At 37.9% G+C, this 24,047-nt stretch overlaps 1 protein-coding gene across 4 annotated transcripts in view; it reads left to right on the top strand.

Annotated features, from left to right (window-relative positions):
* Positions 1 to 24,047, top strand: part of Diaph3 (diaphanous related formin 3) — a 482,159-nt gene that overhangs the window by 277,034 nt on the left and 181,078 nt on the right. For all 4 annotated transcript variants that reach the window (XM_076545449.1, XM_076545448.1, XM_076545447.1 and 1 more), the window contains one exon: positions 9,192 to 9,321. In XM_076545449.1, the coding sequence (XP_076401564.1) occupies positions 9,192 to 9,321 (130 nt within the window). The remainder of the gene's footprint in view (positions 1 to 9,191; positions 9,322 to 24,047) is intronic.

Genomic DNA, 24,047 nt, shown 5'->3' with positions numbered 1-24,047 from the left:
TTCCAAGGAAAATAATGAACAGCTACAACACACATTTTCATGGTGAAAAAATTATTTCTGTAAGAGATTATATTAATGGTTATAAGATATTATGTCTGCTAAAATGCAGAATTAGAGAACTTACAGGGTGTGGGTAATGTAAGTATTGCCAGGTTAGCAACAGTGTGTAAATATTGGCACATCACTTATAATAGTATACCATGTTTATGGAAAACACTAATAGAATCCATGCATATGTGAAAACCATTTTTCTGCTAATTTATTTTTTAAATTGAAAACTTATCTGTTAACTAAAACCTTAATGCTGACTTGAATTTAAAATTAATTTTCTTGTTCCATTTTTATTGATGATTTTAATTACCCCATAAGCACTTAATTCAATATTCTTACAGATAGATTAAAAGATTGATGCTTTTAAACAATTTAAGAAGTAGCTTTGTTTAGACAGTATTAGACTTCAGTAAGTGTTTTTATTTTTCAAATTACCTTTTAAGGATACTTTCACAATTCATATTGGAGAATACACATTTAACAGGGAAACTGCATCAGCACAATAATTTATATATCTATATATTCTATATTACACCAGAAAAAAATGTTACTGTCATATAATAATGCTTTAGTTCACTACACATGTTCCAGTGTTTGGGTTTTTGAGGTTCCTGAGGAATATGATACTGTCTTTGCTCAGTCATCTTCACATGGAATTAATTTTTGGTGATGCTATTTCATGCATTTATAAACTTTATTCTACAAAGGACATGAGATAGAATATGAAATTAAAATAAACTTGTATGAGTCTGCTGTATGGAAATGGATCAATTTAAGATAAAAGCACAGTTAGCAAGATAAGGACAGTTAGCAGGAAGCCTGCCACGGCCATGCAGTTTGCAAGCAAAATATGTCTCTGTGTTTACTTGGTTGGGTCTGAGCGGCTGTGGGACTGGCGGGTGACAGAGATTTGTCCTGACTGTGGCCGAGGCAGGAAAAATCAAGCTACATTTGGCGCCCAACGTGGGGCTAAAGAAAAAAAGGGAAAGAAAAAAAAAAGGGACTAAAGAAAAAGGACAAATGAACAGGGATAAAGGCCGGTGTTATGAAAAAAAAAAAATACTAAAGACAAAGTCCCTTAACCAAGAGGCGCTCCAATAAAGTGTGATCTGAGAAGAATCCTCGCGTGGTGGTAAAGAGGATTCAGAACTCAGCACACGGAGCGGTGACGTCGGTAAGTTCTCCAGGAACGGTGACGTCGGTAAACGCCCCACAGTTCCTAATTCTCTCTCTCAAATGAGCGGCAGCCGCCGGTTTGAGTTACTGGCGGGTTCCTGGCATGTGTGCTTGGTAAAGATGGATATCACACAAAGAGTTTGGATTATATTGTCTTTGGTATTTTTAACTGCAGAAAAACATTTGATCGTAAAAGATGTTGAGTTAAACCAATATGTATATATTAAAGATATCTTGACTTTAAAATTTGGATATAAGGATGTGTTACTTTGGAAAGGAGACTCTGCTTTTGTCTCTACAGAAAGCCAGAGGCTATGGATTTTTTCCAGATTGAGATACATCAGGTTTGACCAGCCAAGACCACATGGCAAGGTACAGATGTATGGAAATGGATCAATTTAAGATAAAAGCACAGTTAGCAAGATAAGGACAGTTAGCAGGAAGCCTGCCACGGCCATACAGTTTGCAAGCAATATAAGTGTCTGTGTTTACTTGGTTGGGTCTGAGCGGCTGTGGGACTGGCGGGTGACAGAGATTTGTCCTGACTGTGGCCGAGGCAGGAAAAATCAAGCTACATTTGGCGCCCAACGTGGGGCTAAAGAAAAAAAGGGAAAGAAAAAAAAAAGGGACTAAAGAAAAAGGACAAATGAACAGGGATAAAGGCCGGTGTTATGAAAAAAAAAAAATACTAAAGACAAAGTCCCTTAACCAAGAGGCGCTCCAATAAAGTGTGATCTGAGAAGAATCCTCGCGTGGTGGTAAAGAGGATTCAGAACTCAGCACACGGAGCGGTGACGTCGGTAAGTTCTCCAGGAACGGTGACGTCGGTAAACGCCCCACAGTTCCTAATTCTCTCTCTCAAATGAGCGGCAGCCGCCGGTTTGAGTTACTGGCGGGTTCCTGGCATGTGTGCTTGGTAAAGATGGATATCACACAAAGAGTTTGGATTATATTGTCTTTGGTATTTTTAACTGCAGAAAAACATTTGATCGTAAAAGATGTTGAGTTAAACCAATATGTATATATTAAAGATATCTTGACTTTAAAATTTGGATATAAGGATGTGTTACTTTGGAAAGGAGACTCTGCTTTTGTCTCTACAGAAAGCCAGAGGCTATGGATTTTTTCCAGATTGAGATACATCAGGTTTGACCAGCCAAGACCACCTGAAAGGTCTCCGATGACACCATGGCCCAGATGATCCAACATCCAGAATCGTTTCAAGGCAACTGGCTCAGACGATACGGTTTCACGGACTACTCCATGATCCTAAAATTTTCTTTGCATCCCCATAAGATACAGCGCCCCCCTCCAGCAGGAAGTAGTTAAGAGAAGCTACGCCCAAATTCCCAAATATACCAAGCTGACTTTGGAGATGTGTAAAAGTTAAAACCTTCCTTTAAAAAAAAAAAAGAAAGGGGAAGTGCTGTGGGATGTTCTGTATGTCCTGTGGGAGCCCATTCTCAGGTTCTTTGTGGCGTTACCCAGCAGGTCTGTATAGAGGATGATTAGGACCATGGGCCTGAGTGCAGGTGTTTGAGATGGTCTGCACTTGGCTGTGCTGGGGGATGGTCTGTATGTCAAGTTGCTCTGATTGGTTAATAAATAAAACCTGATCGGCCGTGGCTAGGCAGGATAAAAGGACAGAAAGGCAGAAGGAGACGCTGCAGCCGCCGCAATGACCAGAGACGCTGCAGCCGCCACAATGACCAGAGAGGCTGCAGCCGCCGCCATGACCAGAGACACTGCAGTCGCCGCCATGACCAGCAGCATGTGAAGATGCCAGTAAGCCACCAGCCACATGGCAAGGTATAGATGTATGGAAATGGACCAATTTAAGATAAAAGCACAGTTAGCAAGATAAGGACAGTTAGCAGGAAGCCTGCCACGGCCATACAGTTTGCAAGCAATATAAGTGTCTGTGTTTATTTGGTTGGGTCTGAGCGGCTGTGGGACTGGCGGGTGACAGAGATTTGTCCTGACTGTGGGCAAGGCGAAAAAATCAAGCTACAGTCTGCTTAAAATTTACTAATCTTTCCCCCTCCCACATTGACTCTGGATTGTATTGGCAAGTTATGTATTAGAAATACACATTAATTTTTATTTAATGGTATGTGAGGTGACTTTTCCTTTTTTTTTTTTTTTTTTTTTTTTTAGTAGATAAAGCAATTGAATTAGGAGCATACTCTTACAGCTAGAAACGACCTAGGGAAGGGTGTCTGCTTCTAGACCTTTGGGTGCTAGAATTGGGGGCTAAAGGACATTGAAGCTTGCAGTTGCATTTAATGCTCTTTGTTTTCTACTACTGTTTTCATCCACTGTACTTTTAAGCATTGTGTTAGAGTCATCCTATTTTACAGTGGCTGAGATTGACACGGGCATATGTTCTAGTCATGCTCACGTAGAAGGTATGATTTGCCTAAGGCACTTGGTCTCTCTGAACTTGTTTTTTCCCCATAAACAATGGCCCTAATACTGACTCCTTCCTCAGAGTTCATTATTTTCCTTGGTAGATGCTTGCTTTACAGGACTGATATGTGGTATATTATTTGGCTTGTTCACGCCTCGGTGTAGTTGATAGACATTAATTCATGCTATTGTCCTCTGCATTAATATTGTAGTCTTCTAGAGTGTTTGTTCATTGTGCTATTCCAAGATTTGGACTTGGGTTGTGTTTTCAGGTGTTCACCAAGGTCTGTAAACTATACAGACACAATGCAGTTTTGATGCTCACTTACATGTTAGCAACATTATGAACAGGGGAGCTTTTGGTGTAGCATTCTTAAGATACAAACTTTATTTAGTGAGTAAGGAGCTATAGTTCTGTGGATTCTGAAGATCTATAATAAAATACTTGATTTTGATTGTATTTTTTTTTCTTTGTCACTAAAACAATGGAATATTCTTTAAATGTCATCCAAATTTGTGCCCAATACCTTTCAAATGTTCCAAGTCCCTGTGTGGGCACTGCACGGGAGCTCTACTGCAGATTGACAAGCAGGCCATGATTTATTACAGGGTCTCTTTCTAACATTATTTCGTCTGGAATGAACAGAGTGGTTAGAGAAACTCCATCCATCTTTTTGTTTATTTGACATTTATGCTGCATTAAATGTACATTAAAGAAACAATCCATGAATAAGGAATTCTGTTTAACAATGATGATTACTATCTGTCAGATAAGTCTCTTGACAATCATACAGAAGGAAATCCTGTCAAGAAATGTCTGTTAAGATTTAAATAAACCATTTTTAACATGAACAATATCCCGAATGAAATTTCATTTCATTTTCTTTCTAAGAACTACCATTACAAATTGTGCCAAGTTATTTTTTCATTTCAATAAAATTAGCACTGTCTCTCAATTTTACTTCTAACTCAGTCACTCATTACAAAGTGGTTACTAAAAACAGAATGTACCTTTTATTGTTAATGTTTGTCAAAAAGTTTTAATTCATATCTCTCTAGTACAAATAGCTAAGACCTTTCTAAATGCATTTTATTTTTCTTTCATGATTTTTTAAGGCTTGACTTTAAAATTCATCCTATCACAAGATTTGTGAGAGAGAGCAGTCATCCAGGCAGGAAGGACACCATGGCAGCCCTGGAGAGTCAACAGAAGCTTCCTGGCTGGGCCTTTCAGTTACTAAGCTTGTTTCAAATCCACTTGAAAGTTTTGAGCAATTGTTTGTTATAAGTCTCAAAATGATTAAATTCAGCTTAGGAAAGATTGTTGTGTTGGGTTCCTCCTTAGCATTCAGTGGCTCTGCTCTTAAATATTAGATTGCCAGTGGTTAGTATTAGCTAGAGCTTGCTAATCAGTTCATTTTGATACGATGGCCTCTGAAATCACCACCTTCCCTTAGTGTGTTAGCTTTTTATTGTCATCAAACAACCAATGTTGAACCTAAAATACTTTGCATTTGTCTGACTTGAAGATGCTACAAACTATATTGTATCATAGAACCCCCAATTTTTATTCTTACCACTCATCAATAAACATTGAGATTGATCCAGTGGATTATAGTTTCATCACAGTTTTCTTAAGATAGTAATCCTAGTAGTTACCAGATGATTATGCCCTGAGATTTTTTTTAGAAAACTGTGTTATGTTTCTGCCAATTATAGATGTCAGTTATATTTGTCTTAATGAGCATTCCACACAGGATGTCTATTAGATTCTCATAATAGGTGTGCAGTGTGGAAGGACAGGGACTTGTCATAGTGGGTGGCTCAGAGCTCACTGTGGGAACAATATGCCCAAGTAGTCACTGACCTAAAGGAAGTAAAAACAAGGGAACTCAGGAATTAGAATGTTTTTCAATTGAGTCATGTTTTTATGCAACACACATATCAGTGAAAGTTTGCAGTCTTTGAGCTAGCCTTCACTTCTAAAAATGATAGCATGAATGGAATAGAGTATAAGGAAAAGTTACAGATCGGATCCCTGTTTGTGGCATATGTCTAAAAACTGAAAATACTGGAAAATTTTTAACTGGCCCACACATATAGGAATGGCTTTTAAACTGAACATATTTGAGTCTCTATTTGTATTCTACCTGTTTTGTTTACAGTTTGTTGTTTTTCTAGGTACACTTTCAGTCCATTTATATGTATGCTTACTGAGTATGGATTGGATAGTGACTTTAGAGTTCCTTTTTATGTTTGCCTCCATTTTGTAATGTTATCCTGTGTGCAAACTAAGGTCTAATAACTTGCCCTGGATACTAACTTAAGGGCATGTCTCCCACTAGGAGGTCACTCATATAAGTCAGTGGCAATTTGTATCATAATTGAGCCTTTTAAAAGTACTATGAAACACTCTTTCAGATGTTATGAAACCTCTGCATTGTCAACAAGGTATTAAATAATGGGTAGATGTCTGTTTTGGTGGAAGTATCAAGATCATTCTTAGTTTTGTGGTGGTGGTGTGTTAGTGTTACAGTGCTGAAGATAGACCTCCGGGCTATGAATATGCTAAGCAAGGACTTTACTACTGAATTGCATTCTCAGCCGCAGGAGCTGTTCTTTGAACTATATACTCAATAGACCGAGTATAGCCTTTGAGCATTTCTTATGTGTATCCATGGGAAAGCCAGGCTGTCAGACGACTACCCTAGCTTTTCCAGCCCTACAACATTTTTTCTGATCTGTGCTGACACTGCTCCTGTATCTTCCAATGCCCATCAGTGACTACTTCTGGATATTTTTGTTGGTTTGTTTCTTATTTCCTTATTTTTATTGAAAATAATTTTTATAAAATATATTCTGATCATGGTTTCTCCTCCCTGCCAACTCCTCTCAGGTCCTCTCCACCTCCCTACCCACATAACTCACTGCCCTTCCTATCTTTAGAAAACCAACAAACAGACAAACAAAAAAATCAAATAAACTGTAATGGAAGGAAAAAAAGAGAAAACACAAGAAACAAGCGCGCGCGCACACACACACACACACACACACACACACACACACACCTATTCTAAAGTGGGAAGTTGTTGGGAAAGAAGCAATATTACCCTGCACCCTTATACTACAGTCAGCTGCTCTGTAGTCCATTCTGATATGAGAGGAGTGGTTTGATTGCTGATTGTGTTCTTTACATATGCATCTATTCTGAATGAGAACTTGGTGGTAGTGATCCATATCAAGCATCTTTTAAGGTAGTATTCATACCATTCTCCCTGCCAAAAATCCTGAGATCCAATCATCGAACAAAACCTGGTTTAGCTCTGGTTCTTCTGTCAGGTATTAGTGTAGCCATTTCTAATTCCTTATGGCATTCCCCTCTCCTTTCAGGCACAGATTGGTCGAGCCCTGTGAACTCAAGCCTGTGCCTTTATTGTTTTCACTTTCTCCACTTTCCCTCATTCTGTATACCTACTTGTGAACTCATTAATTTTGAAGCAAGGATCTCACAACTTTTTCCAAAACCAGTGTGTTCTTACAAGATCTAATAACGTTCTCTATAGGGATAGTATCATCCCTAAAAAATTGAAAGTTAGTTCTTAGGGAGAAAATGACTCAATAATTTCATTTTGTGTGTGTGTGTGTGTGTGTGTGTGTGTGTGTGTGTGTGTACACACGCACACACAATATAAGTATTGTTTCAAAAGTCCCAAAGTGCAAACAGGAACGAAGAGCCAAAGGTAGTCGTGAAAGAAAACTGATAGACTCCTTGTTAAAATGTACACCATTTCAGAACATGGCTAATTGCAAATTACTTGTGTAAATGTACACCATTTCAGGACTTTGGCATTAGCATATTACTTGTGTAAATGTACACCATTTCAGGACATCACCATTTGCATATTACTTAAAATCTTCTAGTTCTTTTTACCCAAAACTGAAGCAGTTTTCCTCTCTGTCTACTTCTATGCTGTCTCCATGGCCAGTATCACCTGAATTTCCAGGCCCACCCACCCTGTGCAGTAAGTACCTCCAGACCGAGGTCCGACCTCAGTGGGGGCTGTCTTAGTGTCCTGCCTGCATTATAGCCACTTCTCTTATAGTTAGCTCTGTGGTTCTGTTATTTCCTTCACTCTACTCCTTTGTCTGCTCTACACTGCAGGGAAAATTTTAAAAGTTTATGTGATCATCTCTCATCTAGTTTAATAACTTCCATTGCTTAAGGACAGGTTAGTTCCATTATGTGGCATGCTTTTCTTCTCTTTTCTGCAATTTTCAGATTTATATCTTTCCATTGACCCTATTTGCATCCCCTAATATATACACATTTTTAGTTTGCTGTTACTTCAATCCATTCATATTTTTTCTTGTGTTTATCAGCTTTGTGTTGCTGTTATATGATACAGCTTTTGTTATTATTGTTGTTTGTTTTTTCGAGACAGGGTTTCTCTGTGTAATAGTCTTGGCTGTCCTGGAACTCTCTTTGTATACCATGATGGCCTCGAAATCACTGAGATCTGCCGGCCTTTGCCTCCCAAGTGCTGGGATTAAAGGCGTGTGCCACCACCACCTGGCATCTGATATAGCTTTTTAAGAAGGATTTTATCTCACAATTTGGAGGTTGTCTGGTATCTTTCTGCCTAGGCTCAGTTTTTGAATGTCTTCTGTCTGCTCCATGGCATCACGACAGTATCATTCATAGGGCATGTATGGGCACATGTACTCACATTGCAGGAAACATAGAGCCTAAGTGAGCTCAGAAATGTTATCACACCATTTTGTGAGAAGTATCAAGGGGTCACAGGAGAAATCCTTGAGGACTTCTCAGAAGGCTGTACTGCATACTGATTCCATGTCCCCCAGCATCAAAACCTGAAGACCAAGCTTGTAGCAATCCAAATCTTGGGGCACAGACAAGTCCATCCCTTGGAAGTACTTTAAAAATGCTATTTTGTCTACTTGTGCTTGGGGATTTTCTCATGCTCTTTCCTAAGCCTATCCAGCTGCTAGTTTTCAAAGGTTCCTCTCAGCTGTCAAAGCCTCCTGGATATTCTTTGTGACTGTTTTTTTTTTTTTTTTTTTTTTTTTTTTTTTATAGTGTCTGTCACACCAAGGCAAATATGTTGTATTTCTTTTTCAAAAAATGAAATGGCTCCTTGAAGAAACACTACTTTGTCATTGTATCTACCTTAAACTCCTACAGTGTGTTGTAGGCAGTCTGTGAATACATGCCAAACCCTAAACACATGAACCACCCGGGTTGTTTTAGCTTTAACTGTTATAAAGGTATATAGGTTATAGGGGTTTCTTAGGCATTTCATTTTTCCCCACAAATGAGTACATACTAGATTGCTTTGTAGTTATTTCTCCTTTATTACAAATGTTAATAATTTTAAACCAATATCAAGTAAAAGATACTTTTTAAAATATTCAAATACTTTATTTTCAGAACTGAAACAAGTTTTCCAGCCAACTTCTGGTCTAGAGTAGTGTGTTATATGAATCAATAAATTATTAAATATTTTGTGTTTTTTTCCCCCTTCTCATTCACTTAGCTAAAGGACATAAAATCAGCAGATCAGAAAACAACACTCCTTCATTTCCTGGTGGATATATGTGAAGAAAAGCACCCGGATATCCTGCACTTTGTCGACGATTTCGCACATTTAGACAAAGCTAGTAGAGGTTTGTGGTTTTATTTAGAACTATGTATGTCTTTGCTCTGGTCTTCCATTCTAAGAGACAGAAAATAATACTTTTTATCTGCACATATTATCTGTTTTGCTAAAGTGTTTTCAAGTGAAACATGGTGATTTGGAAAGAACTTACAGGCTATTTTATGGGTTGTCATGATTAGGAATATAAATTTGGTTAGACAATAAGGTGTTATAACTACATTGTATCGTAGCATAAACATCTCAGGTGCCTGCTAACTCCACCGTCTGTCTCCTGCTTAGTTTCCTCCACTTTACCGTGACAGTGCTTCCTAGGACCAGTGACATGACAAGTACCAAGTGGCATTCCCAAGCACTATTGTGTACCAAAATGAGCATCTTCCTTTTGTGTAAATTTCAAATCTGTGTAAAGGAATTGAGTGTTCTTTGTTGTACTACTAGATATCAGACCACCGGTTTCAACAAATATTCTCTTATACATAAATTGCTCACTTGGGTTTAGACTCTGCTATGGGCTTAAACAGGGTTGTCAAGAGTTGAGATAGACCCTGTTGTTGACACTTTATTTTAATCTGATTTAAATTTTAAAAATTTGGCAACCATAGAAGTACAGTTTTCACTGACATTCGACCTGGATGTTTTTCAATCCAAGCAACGACTTGTCTGTGAATGTTTTAGAAGACAACTCCTTCACAGTGGTGTGATAGCTGTATTCTTTTTGTGTTAACCATTAGTAATAATAAGATCAAATCATTTGTGTGTGTGAGAGCTCTTTAATTCCTTGTTCATACTGGAATATATTAGCCTGAAGAAGGATAATTTATTTTTTTCTGCATTAAATGGAATACTATTTCTCAAATTGTGTATTAGTCCCTGTACCTTAAAATTTTCTTTTGCTGTCAAGTGGCAATTTGAGAATTTTATTTACAAAGAGAAATGTGATTGTATGAGATGTTTTTTATAATTTTACCCTGATATAAATTTCTTTGAAGTATGTATTTCAAATAGCTTTTGAAAACAGTTAGTCTGGATTTCTGATTGCAACATTAAGCCTTTTACTATTCATTTGTAATGATATTAAATTATTTATATTGCCCCGTGTCACTTTAAATGGCCTTGATATAAGAAAAGATAGATAATCGATAGATAGAAAATGATAGACATGTTTCATGTCAAAATGTAGTTTGAGAAGAGAAAAGGGCTCACATTATTTTCTAGGTCATTGTGGTATGAGCCAGAAGCTTAGAAATGAATGAAAGAAAAACATATAAAAAAAAAAGTCTTGGCAATCTAAAATGTACAATTAAATCATTTAGTCAAGGAAAAAGACTTTGTTAAGGTCAGATTTTTGAAGTTTTGGAATATTTGTGCAAATGTCATGATAGGTAAAATTAAACATTGCATTTGTAGGTAGCATAGTGTTGTATAGAAATGGCACAAAGCCCTTGCAATGCAGACAGGTTCTTTGCTGTTGCAAAGATGATTGTGTAGATAAGAAGAATCCGTGCAGTACTTTTAGATAATGAGTTGGAATTTCTTACCAGTCACTATTCCTTTAAATAACTGCAGATTTATTTATTCATTTATTGTTATACCCTACATGGCCTCAGAAATTTGATTCCCTTATCTCTGCATCCACAGTGCATAGACCTCAAGATTGTATCCACTTCCTCACTTCATAATTCTGGTTAAATGCTTCTTAGAAGCAATGGGGAAGTTGAAACAGGGTCTCCCTCTATATCCTGGCCTGTCTTTGAAAGAACTCTGCTTCGAAGCTAGGCCTTGAGCTTGAAGCAGTTTTGCTACTTTACCTTCCGGATGCTAGGACTACAAATGTGAACTACTCCTGACTCAGTTTACTTTTAAAACTTCTTAGCGCTTTTCTTCGAGCAGTTTTTTGGGTTTAAGTTTTTGAAAATTCACCTATTTTAACTCATTTAATTTTACTTATAATTCTATATAAACATTCTGACATTCTGTTCTTTTGAAAACTTTCTAGTTTGTGTGAAGACTTGTAGAGTTTAAGTTAGTAAGCTGCTTCTTCTGTTTGTTTTCCTTCTTGGTGTTCCAGCGGGGGGCATTCAGGGGCCTTGGAGCATTAGGTTTCCATCTGTTACAGCTAAGGCATGTGTGTGTGCAAGGGTCAGCAGATCCTGCTAATATGTTTCACAGGGAGCAGCAAACTTCATATTCAGAATAATGGTTTTTAATAGTGTAGATGATTGTTAAGCATAATTTCCTTTTCATTATATGATCCAATTAATGAAGGAAATATTAGAGGAGTAAATGTAATGTTTTAGATGAAATAAGTCTGTGTTTGCTTTGGAGAATTGGATGTTCTTACATATCATCATTTAAAGTTTCCACTTTTGAAACATCCTCAGTGAGCTATCACATGAATTAAAAAGTACCTTTGTTTTTGAGCCATAACAAATCCTGGTCATTAGGTACTCCTAGATCAGCAGGGGGAGCTTTCATTGCAACTAATGAGCTTACCCGACTGACAATTTTCAAAAATCTACTTCATTAGGATGCTTCTTTTCTAAGAAATAATGGCTTATGGCTTTTCTGTTGTGTTTCACTGAAAATATTTTGGTTCATTATTGTATTTCTGTATACCATGGTAATATTTCTTTCTTTTATGGAATTCTAAGGGTTGAACACACTTTTTCCTGTCTACATAATTAAAATTAATTTAGTCTGTGAAGGTTTTGTTTACTACCTCCCAGAAATCTGTAAAAGTGGAATAATTATTAATGTTCAGCAAGTGACAAAAACTTTTGTTTTTTGGGAAGACAGGTTAAAAACAAACTTCAGTGAAGCTGGAAGGATGGCTTAGTGGGTGGATCCTCTTCCAGAGAACCCCGCTTTGCTTCCCATCTCCCACACTGGGCAACTGAATCCCCCTGTAAATCCAACCTCAGTGGCTCTCATGCTCTCTTCTGGCCAGCACTGGCATATGCCCACACTGTCACACACATACACAAGATTAAAACTCGTAAAATTAAAAAAAAGAAACAAAAACAAAAACACAAAAACTATAGTTAGTCTATATCATATTATCCTGGTCAGCCTTTTTTGAGAGTCATCATAACTGTCTCGTATACTGATCCATTTCTTCCCTCGTCAACTGTCTCTTAGACAAATGGCATACTGGTTATTCATTTCCTTCATTCAGCAAGGCTGTGCTTAGTGGTTACTGTGTAGAAATGGTGTTCTCTCATTGGTCCAGTGGGTACTCCATCTTCTCACAGTGCAGCCAATCCAGCCCAGGCTGACATGTATCCCAGCAGTCTTCTCCCTCACCTATTGCTTTCCTGCCTCTTCTTTGTGATCTCTACATATAGATTGAGCTCTTCTCTTTCTCCCCTCACAACAGCTTCTCCTGAGGTTCTCTCTCCCATCCCCAAGGACATAACAGCCATCATTTGTAATGACTTACAAATTTGCTTTGCAGACTTTCCATCTCAGCTCACATCTGTGCCTGCCACAACTGGCTGTTCTCTTCTGAATCTCAGGCTGGTGTGAAGATCATAGTAGGCCACAATATGACACTAGGCATTTAATGTCTCCTCCCAAATTATTTGCTTGAGAGAACTTCTCCTGATTCACTTTCTTCTGATTTGTTTCCCTTTATTTGTTGATTTCTTTACAGCCTTTAGCAATTCAAATGCAGACGACCTAGTGGATTTTATCCATTGAATCCATGAAAGGTGTGAATTCTGAGGCCTGGAGTGTTTGTCTGTTCATTGGCATGCTCCCTTTGGTGGCTCTTTTTGGAGCTTATTGGAACCTCATATAAGTATGTGAGCCTTTGACTTTTCCCTTAAGAATAAATTCGTAGATGTCCCTGGAATCCTTATATCACTATTTAAAGACTCTTCTACTCTAGACTGTTCCTGGGTTTTTTTAAGAATGGAATTTGGTCCTGGAAGTCTGTTCTCAGAAGTAGCCTTCTGTATATTATCAAGTGGGTCCACTGAAGCCACACTTCTAATTTTTTCTATGTCTGTTTCTTACCACTTAAAAGGATGCCTTGATGTGTCCTGTTTGATTTCTTTTCATCTTATTTAATATGCTTCTTTTTGCTTCTAAGCCTCTATCAGTATGTTTCTAACTAGTAATTCCTCCATCTGACCCAAATAGTTGTCTGCTAAATATATCTCTACTCTCTAGTTCCTCGTGCATTTCCAACATTTTATGATAAATACCTTACTAAGTACCAAATGTTTATCTTTTATTCACCTACTGTGAGCACTTAGAACATTTAATTTCCAGGTGGCTGCCACCTGGAAGCTGCCTCATATCTGAAAATTTCACATTTATCTTCTGTAGCCTGCATACAGGCTTTCTAAAGACTTCCACGAACTTTGAGCTGTTGCCTCCCCAAAATGACAAATTTTATCAGAAGGCAGTATACTTTTATGATATTTGGTATTAATAGCTAAATCAGTGCCATTTTCTGTCCCCCTCCCCCCCAGAGCAGAGTTAACAACACAGGTAACACTATGTTTGTTGAAAAGAGCAAGTTTTGGTGGTTATTTATAGATTGGAACTTTATATTTTGAGTGAGATATATAATTCATTGATAGTTCATATTGTTCAGTATTAGAATTTGATGACATACATTTAGTTTATACATTTCTGTCTATACAAAAATGACTTTACTTGGTAGGATGCTCCGTTACATTATGGTGTAGATATTGCAGAATGATTTAGTCCTAGAAAGTCATGATAAGAGATACTGGTTTATGGCATTGTCAGTGGAGCAGGGGAATGCTACTTCAGCTTTTAGGGCCTGAATCATGTCTACTGTAAGCTCACATGCTGACCCTGCTCCAGGATTTCAGAGCTTGCCTGTGTTTAGGGATGCTATTTCGCTGATTAAAATGAGACCATTGTGCAATGCCTTACTGTACCTTGATGTAACCCAACTTCTGTCCGCATAGAAAGAGGGAAAGTTAGGTTATTTTCCACGTGACAACAAGATGCACAGAGTGTAGCCTATTTCATGACACACTAAGAAGATGGCCCTCTGCAGGCTGAGGTGAAAGGCTTCAGAGAAAGCAAGGGTGGGCCACCCGAATATGTTCTAGAACTGTGAGACAATACCTTAGTGTTTGCCAACTGGTATATTGATTGGACAGCTGATCTATCCAGTGAAGATTATTTTTTCTTTGTTTAGAGGTGTTTGCCCATAGATAGAGTAGCATATACTGGATATTTTTTACCTTGTCACATTAGATCCGAAATCAGTTATAAATGGAATATTCAAAGCTCTCAGTAGTAAACAATTTATGATTCTGGAAGGTCCCTCTACATACTATCATTTATCATACTTGGAAATAATTACAAATATTATTTGATTTTTTTTAATAGATGTGATGTTTAAATGAATAGATACACAAGGAAATATGAAAACACTCTATAAACAAATGTATCTATGAACACTCACATTCAGTGTTAGGGTGCGACTGATTGGCATCTCCTTGGTTTCCTTTTAGCATGCATTCACTTATGCTAGAGTATGTCAAGTTCGTTTTTGTATTTTTCTTTTACTCACTGTATTTGGATGTATATTTCTTTTCTATTTATTCCTTCTTACTGATATAATACTTGTGATTTTAATTAAAGCAAGTAATTGATGAAAGTTGAGAATACTCTGAATTATCTTTTGAAAGTAACCACAGGGGAGACATAGGTCATTTCTGAGCTGTTATCTCAGTTTCTACAGAAAGAACAATGAATAACAGCTGTGGCCATAAAGGTAGCCTGGGACTCCTAGGATATGTTGTAATGTTTAATTTGATTTTAGAGACAGCTAATGAGTATATTTCAGTATACTAATAAAGCTAGATATAATAAAGATAAATTTACTTTCAAAATATAATTTACTTTCAGTGTTGCTTATACTAGCTAAACATAATGGGATATATTAAATTTTACAGTAAATGTTTATATATATATAAATAGCACAATAGTATATAATTTGATCATTACCAAGTTAATCACTGGATTTCTGATCACTTTACATTGTATTACAATCACTGTGTATCGATAAGAGGCCATATATCTAATTCCTGCCAGTTGATTTCAAGGAGAATCTATATAGCTGTGGCTTCAATGCTCAAACTGGAAACTTGGATATGAGGTTGTTAATATAATCATTTTATAGTATAAATATAAACTGCTTGGAAAGCAGCCAGATGGAACAAAAGCAGTATGGCCAAGATCATTGGAAGGATTAAAGATGCTGCAGTGTGACATTGAAGAACACTGGTCATGCAGGAACTACTTGGAGCTAAAGATTGCTTTTTGAGATACCAAGCTAGGAACATTTCCCGAATCCGCTGCTGCTTTGGTTGATAGATGATGATGAAGAAGAAAACTACATCACGAAGACCTCTATATCTTTTTGGAGGTTAACAGACTGAAAGTGGCATCAATACAGCATTAATCTTCCCAAGAAACTAACAGTTTACAGTGTGTGCAGATTTTTGGCCAGCAAGAGATTTGAAGTAGCTTCATGAGGAGTTCTGTCAGTGTCTCCTACGAGCCACAGCTAAGATCAAATAAAGGAGCAGTGTCTGTAATGGCAGCCAAGGTCTGGGAGCTGTCCTCACGCTGCTGGCACAGAGGCACTATTTACCGCTCCTCCGTGTGCAGCACAGGATGGGAAATTACCAATAAGGAAGATGACAGATGTCACCATAGGGCAATCAGAAGAATACCTTACCAGAGCGAACCTGTGTTCTACAAAGACACCTCAGCTCTAGATGGAACAAGCATTCATGGCAGTCTCCTATGTAGCTAGAGAGTTTCTCTCCAGGTCCCACCAAGCCCTGGCAGTCCCGTAGCCCACTTATAAAATAAACACACAGATGCTTATATTATTTAAATTGCTCAGCCATTAGCTCAGGCCTACCATTGTCTAGCTCTTACACTTAAACTCAGCTCATTTCTAGTAATCTATTTGTCACCACATGTTCCATGGCTTTATCTGCTGCTCCCTGGATGGTGAGCTGGCTTCTCTTCCAGCTTCCACCTCCCAGCCTCTCCTCTCTGTTCAGCCTATCCTACACTTCCTGCCTGACTACTGGCCAATCAGTGTTTTATTTATCAATCAATCATAGCAACATATATTCACAACATACAGGGCATCCTACAGCACTCCTGTGTCTCTTAGGTGACAAGGTAATGTGTAACCTCCAGGGGCTGGGTAGAAGATGCCTAGAGTCGATAAGTTGCTGCAGACAAAATTAGTACCTGTTCCTCAGAAGCCTGTCTGTGTTTAGAGAATTTGCAAATCTTGAGTTGATATTTTTATTAATTCCCCTGAGCCACCATAACTGATTGCCATAGCTGAATGCCTGTAAATAACAAGTTTATTCTTTCCCATATCCACAAGATACCCAGTAAAGGTAGTTGCTACAGTCCATTTTTCTGGAAAAGCCCAAGGAGTAAAGCATCCCATGCTTTCTCTTGTCTTTTTGTGGCTGCCAGCAGTCCTTAGTGATCTCTGGCTTATAGACATGTCACTCTGCATGCTTTGCGTTTATCCTTGTTGCTACCTTTTCTTGTATCTGGGTAACTAATCCTGAGCTTGGAATCCTCAGTCATTAGATAACTTGTTATACAATTATTTCATTTTTCCAAGGAGGTCACATTCTGAGATTTTGGGATGATGTGCATTTCTATGGATACCATTCAACCAGCTACAGTTGTCTTTATCACCACTCTCTTAACTTCATGAAGGTATGCCAGGATCTCTGCATATTATGAAGTATTCTAGTTATATCTGGAACTCACTTGTCATGAAACTGTGAACTGGTTTTATTTTTAAGGGTCATGCCTGATAAGCTTGTAAAATTCCCTGTTCCTTTGCCATCATATCTAAATACAAAATGAATTAAAATTCATATATTTCTCAGAATTAAAGGACCTTGTTATTTATAGGCACAGTAGCTAACTTTTTTAGATGGTAAACAAAAATTGTCATCATCAGTTTAGATATTAGAGACATGGTAATGTGGGAGAAGCTGCAATTTCAATCATTACCTCTGAAGTTAGGCAACTGGGGTTCAAATGCCAGCTTGAACCATACCTATAGAGGTATACCCTTGAGTTAGTTAGGGTTGCTTTGACACAATAACCTGAAATATCCAACTGGATGGAGAATGGTATTTTTATTTTTGCCAACTGCAATTTAGAAGTGGCTACTTGAATGATTTCCCTATTTATGAAGTTTTGGTCCTAGGTCTGCTGGCTCCATTAGTTAGGCTGAAGGCAAGCAGACTCTCCAGGTTGTTGGAATGTGTTGCTGAGGAAGTTGATTACTTCATGGCATCCAGGTAGCAGGGGAAGAGAAAGAGGCTTAGGACAAGATGCACTATTCAAAGATTGGCCATTAGCAACCTGCCTCCTCCAAGTTGGCCCTATTTCTTAATAATAAGTTGATCTATGAACTCACCAGTGGGTTAATCTATCAACAAGATTAGCAAGGTCATGATCTAGTTACCTCTTCATAGCATCACCAGCCAGGGCCCAATGCTTTCACACATGAGTCTTTGGTGTCATTTTGTTTCCTATTCAAAACCGACCTGATTCAAGTAGCTTCTTGTGTTTGAGCCCCAGAATACTTATTTATACAATGAAGACAGCAATGTATAACTGCTTATAAAGCTGGTACAGAACCTAATAAAATGTTTAAATATTCTGTGTTCATCATAGTTGATGCTTTTATCTTTCAATGAAAGTATCTGGTACACATATCTAGCTTTGCAAACATAATATGCAAGTAAATACAAGTCTGTGTGGATAATACAAGAGTTTTAGTTTGTACGGTTACCTCTATTTTAAGAATTGTCCACTGCAGCCAGGCGGTGGTGGCGCACGCCTTTAATTCCAGCACTCAGGAGGCAGAGCCAGGCGGATCTCTGTGAGTTCGAGGCCAGCCTGGGCTACCAAGTGAGTTCCAGGAAAGGCGCAAAGCTACACAGAGAAACCCTGTCTCGAAAAACCAAAAAAAAAAAAAAAAAAAAAAAAAAGAATTGTCCACTGCATTCCCTGAAAATATATAACCAAAGTTTTTGTAGACCTGAATTTCTGTGTGTGTGTGTGTGTGTGTGTGTGTGTGTGTGTGTGTGTGTGTGTACTTTATACAATTGAAAACAATCTACATACAGCATTTCTACTGGTCCTAAGTGTATAGCCAAGTGCATAAGCAGGTGAGTAGCCAAGCATTTCTGTATGGAAGTTGTAAAGTAGATTCCGAATATACTCCTGCTTTAACCCAAAAATTTTTCTTCAGATTTACATTTTGAAGTTTGATCCCAAATTAATTTTTTAAAAAGCAGTTATATCACTAAATAGCCTTAAAATAAAAAACTGAGCTCCAGCAACTTTTCCACCATGCAGAGTTAGTTTTTTGAAGTGTTAGTTATTTTTATTAAACTCTTATTGCAGGTTACATTCAAAAAAATTTTGTCAACCTAGAGTTATTAAGGTATTCCATAAAATATGAGTTAATATATGATGGCAGGCATACTATAGAAACATCAGAAATTATGTTGACTCACATTCATATGTGAGGCTAAAGAATGCATGAATAACCTGACACACGTAGAAAAGTAATATATATGTAACCTTCCTCTTCGCTCAGAAGGGTTCATCCTTATTATACATTTAAATTGATCAGTCACTATTGAGACATATTTCTCCTATAAATATGTCTATAAATATCAGTAATAGCAAGTTCTCAGTAAATAGCTTTCACAGTTCTATACACTTAATGAATAAAAGAATTAGTACCTAGCAATCCTTTTTGATGTTTTGAGCCTATAAAGAATGAATTCTCACTTCCCGGTAAACACTGTACTAGATACTTGGCTTGGTAAGGACGAGGCTTTCTTGTGAGCTTCTGAAAAGGAAAACTAGCAAGAGTATACCACCATTTAACAAAAGCTTTTGTCTCAGACCCATATGGAGTCCTGGAGAGCTGTAAGCACAAAGGCCTAAGGTCTTTGCTAGATTGAAATTTCCATTTTCGGTATGAGTATAGGACATAATGCACAGAAAAGAGATGACACATGTATACCATTTGGCTAGCTCTCACTGAGCAAGGCACTGATAGGTATAACAGAATGTCATTGAGTCATTTTTGTTAGTTTTTTTTTTTTTTTTTTTTTTTTTTTTTAATAAGAAGGGTAGTATTTGGTCACCCAAGCAGTGTCGGGTATGGGTTCCATGTTGTGGATCTTTAGTCAAATCAGATACTGGTTCCTTACCTTCACAAGCTTTGTGCCACCCTTGTACTATATCTTGTAGGCAAAACACCATTGTGGGTCAAAGGGTTTGTGGCTGGGTTGGTGCTTATGTTTCTCCTTTGGTAGTGTGCAGAGTCCCTTCCTGCAAAACCAAAGGCACTCTCATATAGAGGTGAGAACACTGTGTAGGCACCATCTTGGCATTTCCATGTTCAGCGAATTGTATGGATGTTGTCTTCAGCAGTGGAGCGTTTCCACCCATTTGTGGTGAGCAACCTATAGTCTTGGGTTGTTGGTGGGTTCCCATGGGACCCCTTTGCCAATAATTCAATTAGATATAATGCAATCCAGGTACTGGAATTTTCATTTGGTTATAGAGTATGGCCAGTTGGGACTGTCACCCATTATGTGGACATTTCGTTGAGATTACCTTCATCTATGTATATATTTTAGGAAGTTTCTATTGAACTAGGTTTTCATACTACCCTGCAAATGGCCTTTAATTTTCACTTTCTCCCTCTGTATACCCTCCCTTGTCCCCCTCTTACCTTCCCCTCATCCCCCTTTCCTTTCCTCCCCTCCACTCCACTTGCTCCTTCCCCTCCAGCCCCCTGCCATCCATTCATAACTATCCATCCATTCGTATCTATCCATTCTATATCCCTTCCCTAAGAAGATCTATATGCCCCTATTCCAGTGCCTTACTTTTAACTAACTGCTGTAGTCTATGGATGTAGCTTTGTTATCATTGACTTAACAGCTACTATCCACATATAAGAGATTACATGCCTTATTTGTCTTTCTGGGCCCGAGTTACCTCGGGATGATTTGTTTCTAGTTCCATCCATTTAGCTAGAATTTCATGTTTTTACTTTTTTAACAGCTGAGTAATAATCCATTGTGTAAATAGTACCACATTTTCTTTATTCAATCTTATCTTGAGGGACAGCTAGGTTGTTCTGCATTTCTGGCTCTTATGAATTGAGCAGCAATGAACATGGTTGAGCAAGTGTCTCTGTGGTAGGATAAATCATCCTTTTGTTACATGCCCAAGAGTTGTATAGCTGGATCTTGAGATAGATCTATTCCCATCTTTCTGAGGAACTGCCACACTGATTTCCTTAGTGACTGTACAAATTTGCACTCCCTCCAAAAATGTATTAGTGCAGAGGAAGATTGAAGGAGAAGATATATGTGATCCACTTGAGATTGGGGCATAGTGGAGGACATGGCAGTAGCAGGTGGTCAGCTACAGTGATGGAGGTGAGACTGGGAGATTGAAGAGGAGTGGAGAGCCAGGTTAGGATCCACAGTTAGCCTATCCACTTCCCTGGGCCAAGTGATCTACCGGTTCTCAGGAAATGCCTCATAAATTTGGGGCCTGGGATAAAACCATGAGTCAAGGAAGATGGTTGGTGGGGAAGGTCTGTGTGACCCACTGAGATGTGGGCAGCTAGGGAAGAGAGCACCCAGGAGACTGCTGCAGAGCTGGGAATTAGACTGGGGGATTGGATTTGGAGAAGAGGAGGAAGAAGTGAAGATCTGTAGTTAGCTTCCCCGCTTCCCTGTCTGGGACATTTATGCTTAATATCTGTCCTGTGGCACATTGAAAAGCAGTACCATCACTTTCCTGTATGCACACAAAGCTCTGATTTAGCTTGATATATCGTTTTGACTACTGAGACAGTCATCTCTTCTATGTACTTCTTGAATTTAAATTTTACCTTGTTCATCAACGTCTCTGTTGATATAAACGATTTCTCAAGGTCTTACATTACACATGATTTCCTACAAGTTGATTTTGTCCCACAATTACAGTTTTCAGTCCCAAAATCTTTCCCCCCTTTAAAGCCCACATCATGCTTGCAGAGAAGGCTGATGCGTTCTCCACATACAAGTGAAGTACTGCAACAGGAGTGTGTGCTCCCTGCTTCCTGATGGGCCGTTTAGACTCTCCCATTTGTTCATCACCTTTTACTCTCAGTGTCTTTCCACCAATGCAAGCCCTTTCCCTGGCAACATGATGAGAACAAGAAAAAAAAAAAAAAGCAAAAGCAAAAAACCACAAGCATGTCCCTCTGTGCATTTGCTATAGCCTAGAATATTGTTAATTTTGTTTTGGTTTGGTTTTTGGTTTTTTCGAGACAGGGTTTCTCTGTGTAGTTTTGGTGCCTGTCCTAGATCTCACTTTGTAGACCAGGCTGGCTTCGAACTCACAGAGATCCTCCTGGCTGCCTCCTGAGTGCTGGGATTAAAGGCGTGCGCCACCCCCGCCCGACTGAACATCATTAATTTTAATCTCCATATTACCACTTTTACTGTGATCTTCTGCTTGTTGTGTTTTGTTGTGGACCTCATTGATATTCAGAATAAAATACACTTATATCTATTTTGCCCATCTGGTTTTATTATTTTTCACTTGGCATTCATAAAATACTATGCAGTTATTATTGAATTTATCAAGGAAAACTTCATTTGTTGAGAGTCTAAAACGTGTTTCTTACATAGAAAAATGTTCCTGTTTATGAGGAAAGTTAATTTAGTTCAAATGTTTAACTTATCCAGTGGCAATAAGCGTTTAAACTTTTTATAAGATTACTTTTCTTCTGTTGTTTCATTGTGTATAAGAATGAATGTGACATTTAAAAGCTTGTTAGGAAATAATCAAAGCCCAGGAAAATTCATAATGGATCATTTTCCATTGCAAAGATTACTTAAATATATGTAATTTCTAAAATTTTTCTTAATAAATCTAAATTAGGATATTTTGGAAAACTTGCATTCATGATGGCTTTAAGTTTGAATGTTGCTTTTTACGTTTTATTCTAAAGGTTCTTCATCACTACTGGTCTATATTTGTCGTAATGACAACACACTTGATGAAATGCATGTGTGATAGATGTTAATGTCCTAGATATTAAATCTGTTTTCACACTTTATTTTTAATAACTTTATTAAGAGATGCTGAAGATAAATTCAAGATATATTTCTCTAACAAACATTTAGATATTTGTCAATATGTTATATTTTGAATATACAGATATTCTGTATATTTCTGAAGATACAGAAAGGAATGTAATGTGGAGTCCTTTTTTGGATAAAAGGATAAAACTTCAATAATAATAATAATTAGTAGAACTGTTGACATATTCAGGCCCATGGATGATGTTTAATTGCCTTTTGCTAATTGCAGAGGCCATTCTCAAACAACTGTGAGGTGCATGACATAGAGTCCTCTTTTACAGAAATCTCAGCCATCAGGGAACTGAGCTACATAAAGTGATAATTGTGATAGAATACATCAGCTGCACAGTTTGAGACACTTTATGGTTCTAATGATAGAAAGCACACCTTCCAGGAGACTTGGTGGGGTTTGACTCTTGTTATAAGGTCCAAGATGAGAGTGATAAAGGAATGGAATGGACCACAGGTACAGAAGTGTCATTCCTAGAATCCCATGCATGATGGATGACGAGGAATGGGAACAACAGAACTTAAGCTGTATGCTGTATTTGAGAATACTTTATAAGACCTAGGTCCAGACAGGTTGTAGGTAGGTCCTAGTTCAAGTTCTCAAATACTATGTAACCACAGAAATCTGGGAACTATTTTTAGTGTGGAAATCTATATGCACAATGTGGAGATGTGTTGGAGATAAATAGGAAGTTAGGGAGGCAAGTGTATTCCGTAAGACCTGCATAGTCATTGAGAAATTGGGAAGTTCAGGACTCAAGGGATTGTTTACTCTGTCTGAACATAGGAATGAGATGTCCATGGAATACAGCTGAATATTATATGAGAGGGAAGGTTCTAAGCTGGCAACTTCATGTACAGTAAACAACTTATAGTGGTCCTTTTGTCATTCCACCATAGACGAGCTGGTTGAGAGCAGTATGTCTCGGGTCATTGAAAGATAGCCTGTGGATCGAATCTGCACGAAAATTGACAAATTAGAGGGCCTTACAGTATGTTAGCCAACTTTGATAACAGTTCTGTTTTTATTATGTTTATTCTAAGTAATGGTAAAAGGTTCATTTCTGAGTCAAGAGATGTCACACAGTTGATAGGTAATAGATAGGAGCTTCGAGGACTCTATAGCAAATTCAAGATTGATAGCTGTCTGGACTTGAAACCCATATGTTCCCCCTGATGGAGCTAAGAACCAAACCAATGCCCTAAGCTTGCTAGCCAGTCTCTCTACCACTGAGCTAAGCTAAGCTCCAAAAGTGGCATCTGAGACAGGTGTCATCTTGTGAGATTGAGCACACGGTCCACTCTCTAGATGACTCACAGGTACACCTATTAACTAATGAGGGTACAGTTGAAAACTTCCCTATCTATTTGAAATTGCTCAAGAAAAGCAATCATTGACCCTTAAGGGTAAAATTTTGTTTAAAAATGAACAAAGGAACTATTTATAGAAATGTAATAATTGCTAAAAAATGGAAACATCAGAGGGTCCGAGGGATTC

The sequence above is a fragment of the Peromyscus maniculatus genome, chromosome 9, assembly GCF_049852395.1.
Source record: "Peromyscus maniculatus bairdii isolate BWxNUB_F1_BW_parent chromosome 9, HU_Pman_BW_mat_3.1, whole genome shotgun sequence".
NCBI classification, from domain to species: domain Eukaryota; kingdom Metazoa; phylum Chordata; class Mammalia; order Rodentia; family Cricetidae; genus Peromyscus; species Peromyscus maniculatus.
The sequence above is the reverse complement of the archived record's forward strand: the minus strand, read 5'-3'. Positions and strand labels throughout refer to the sequence as shown.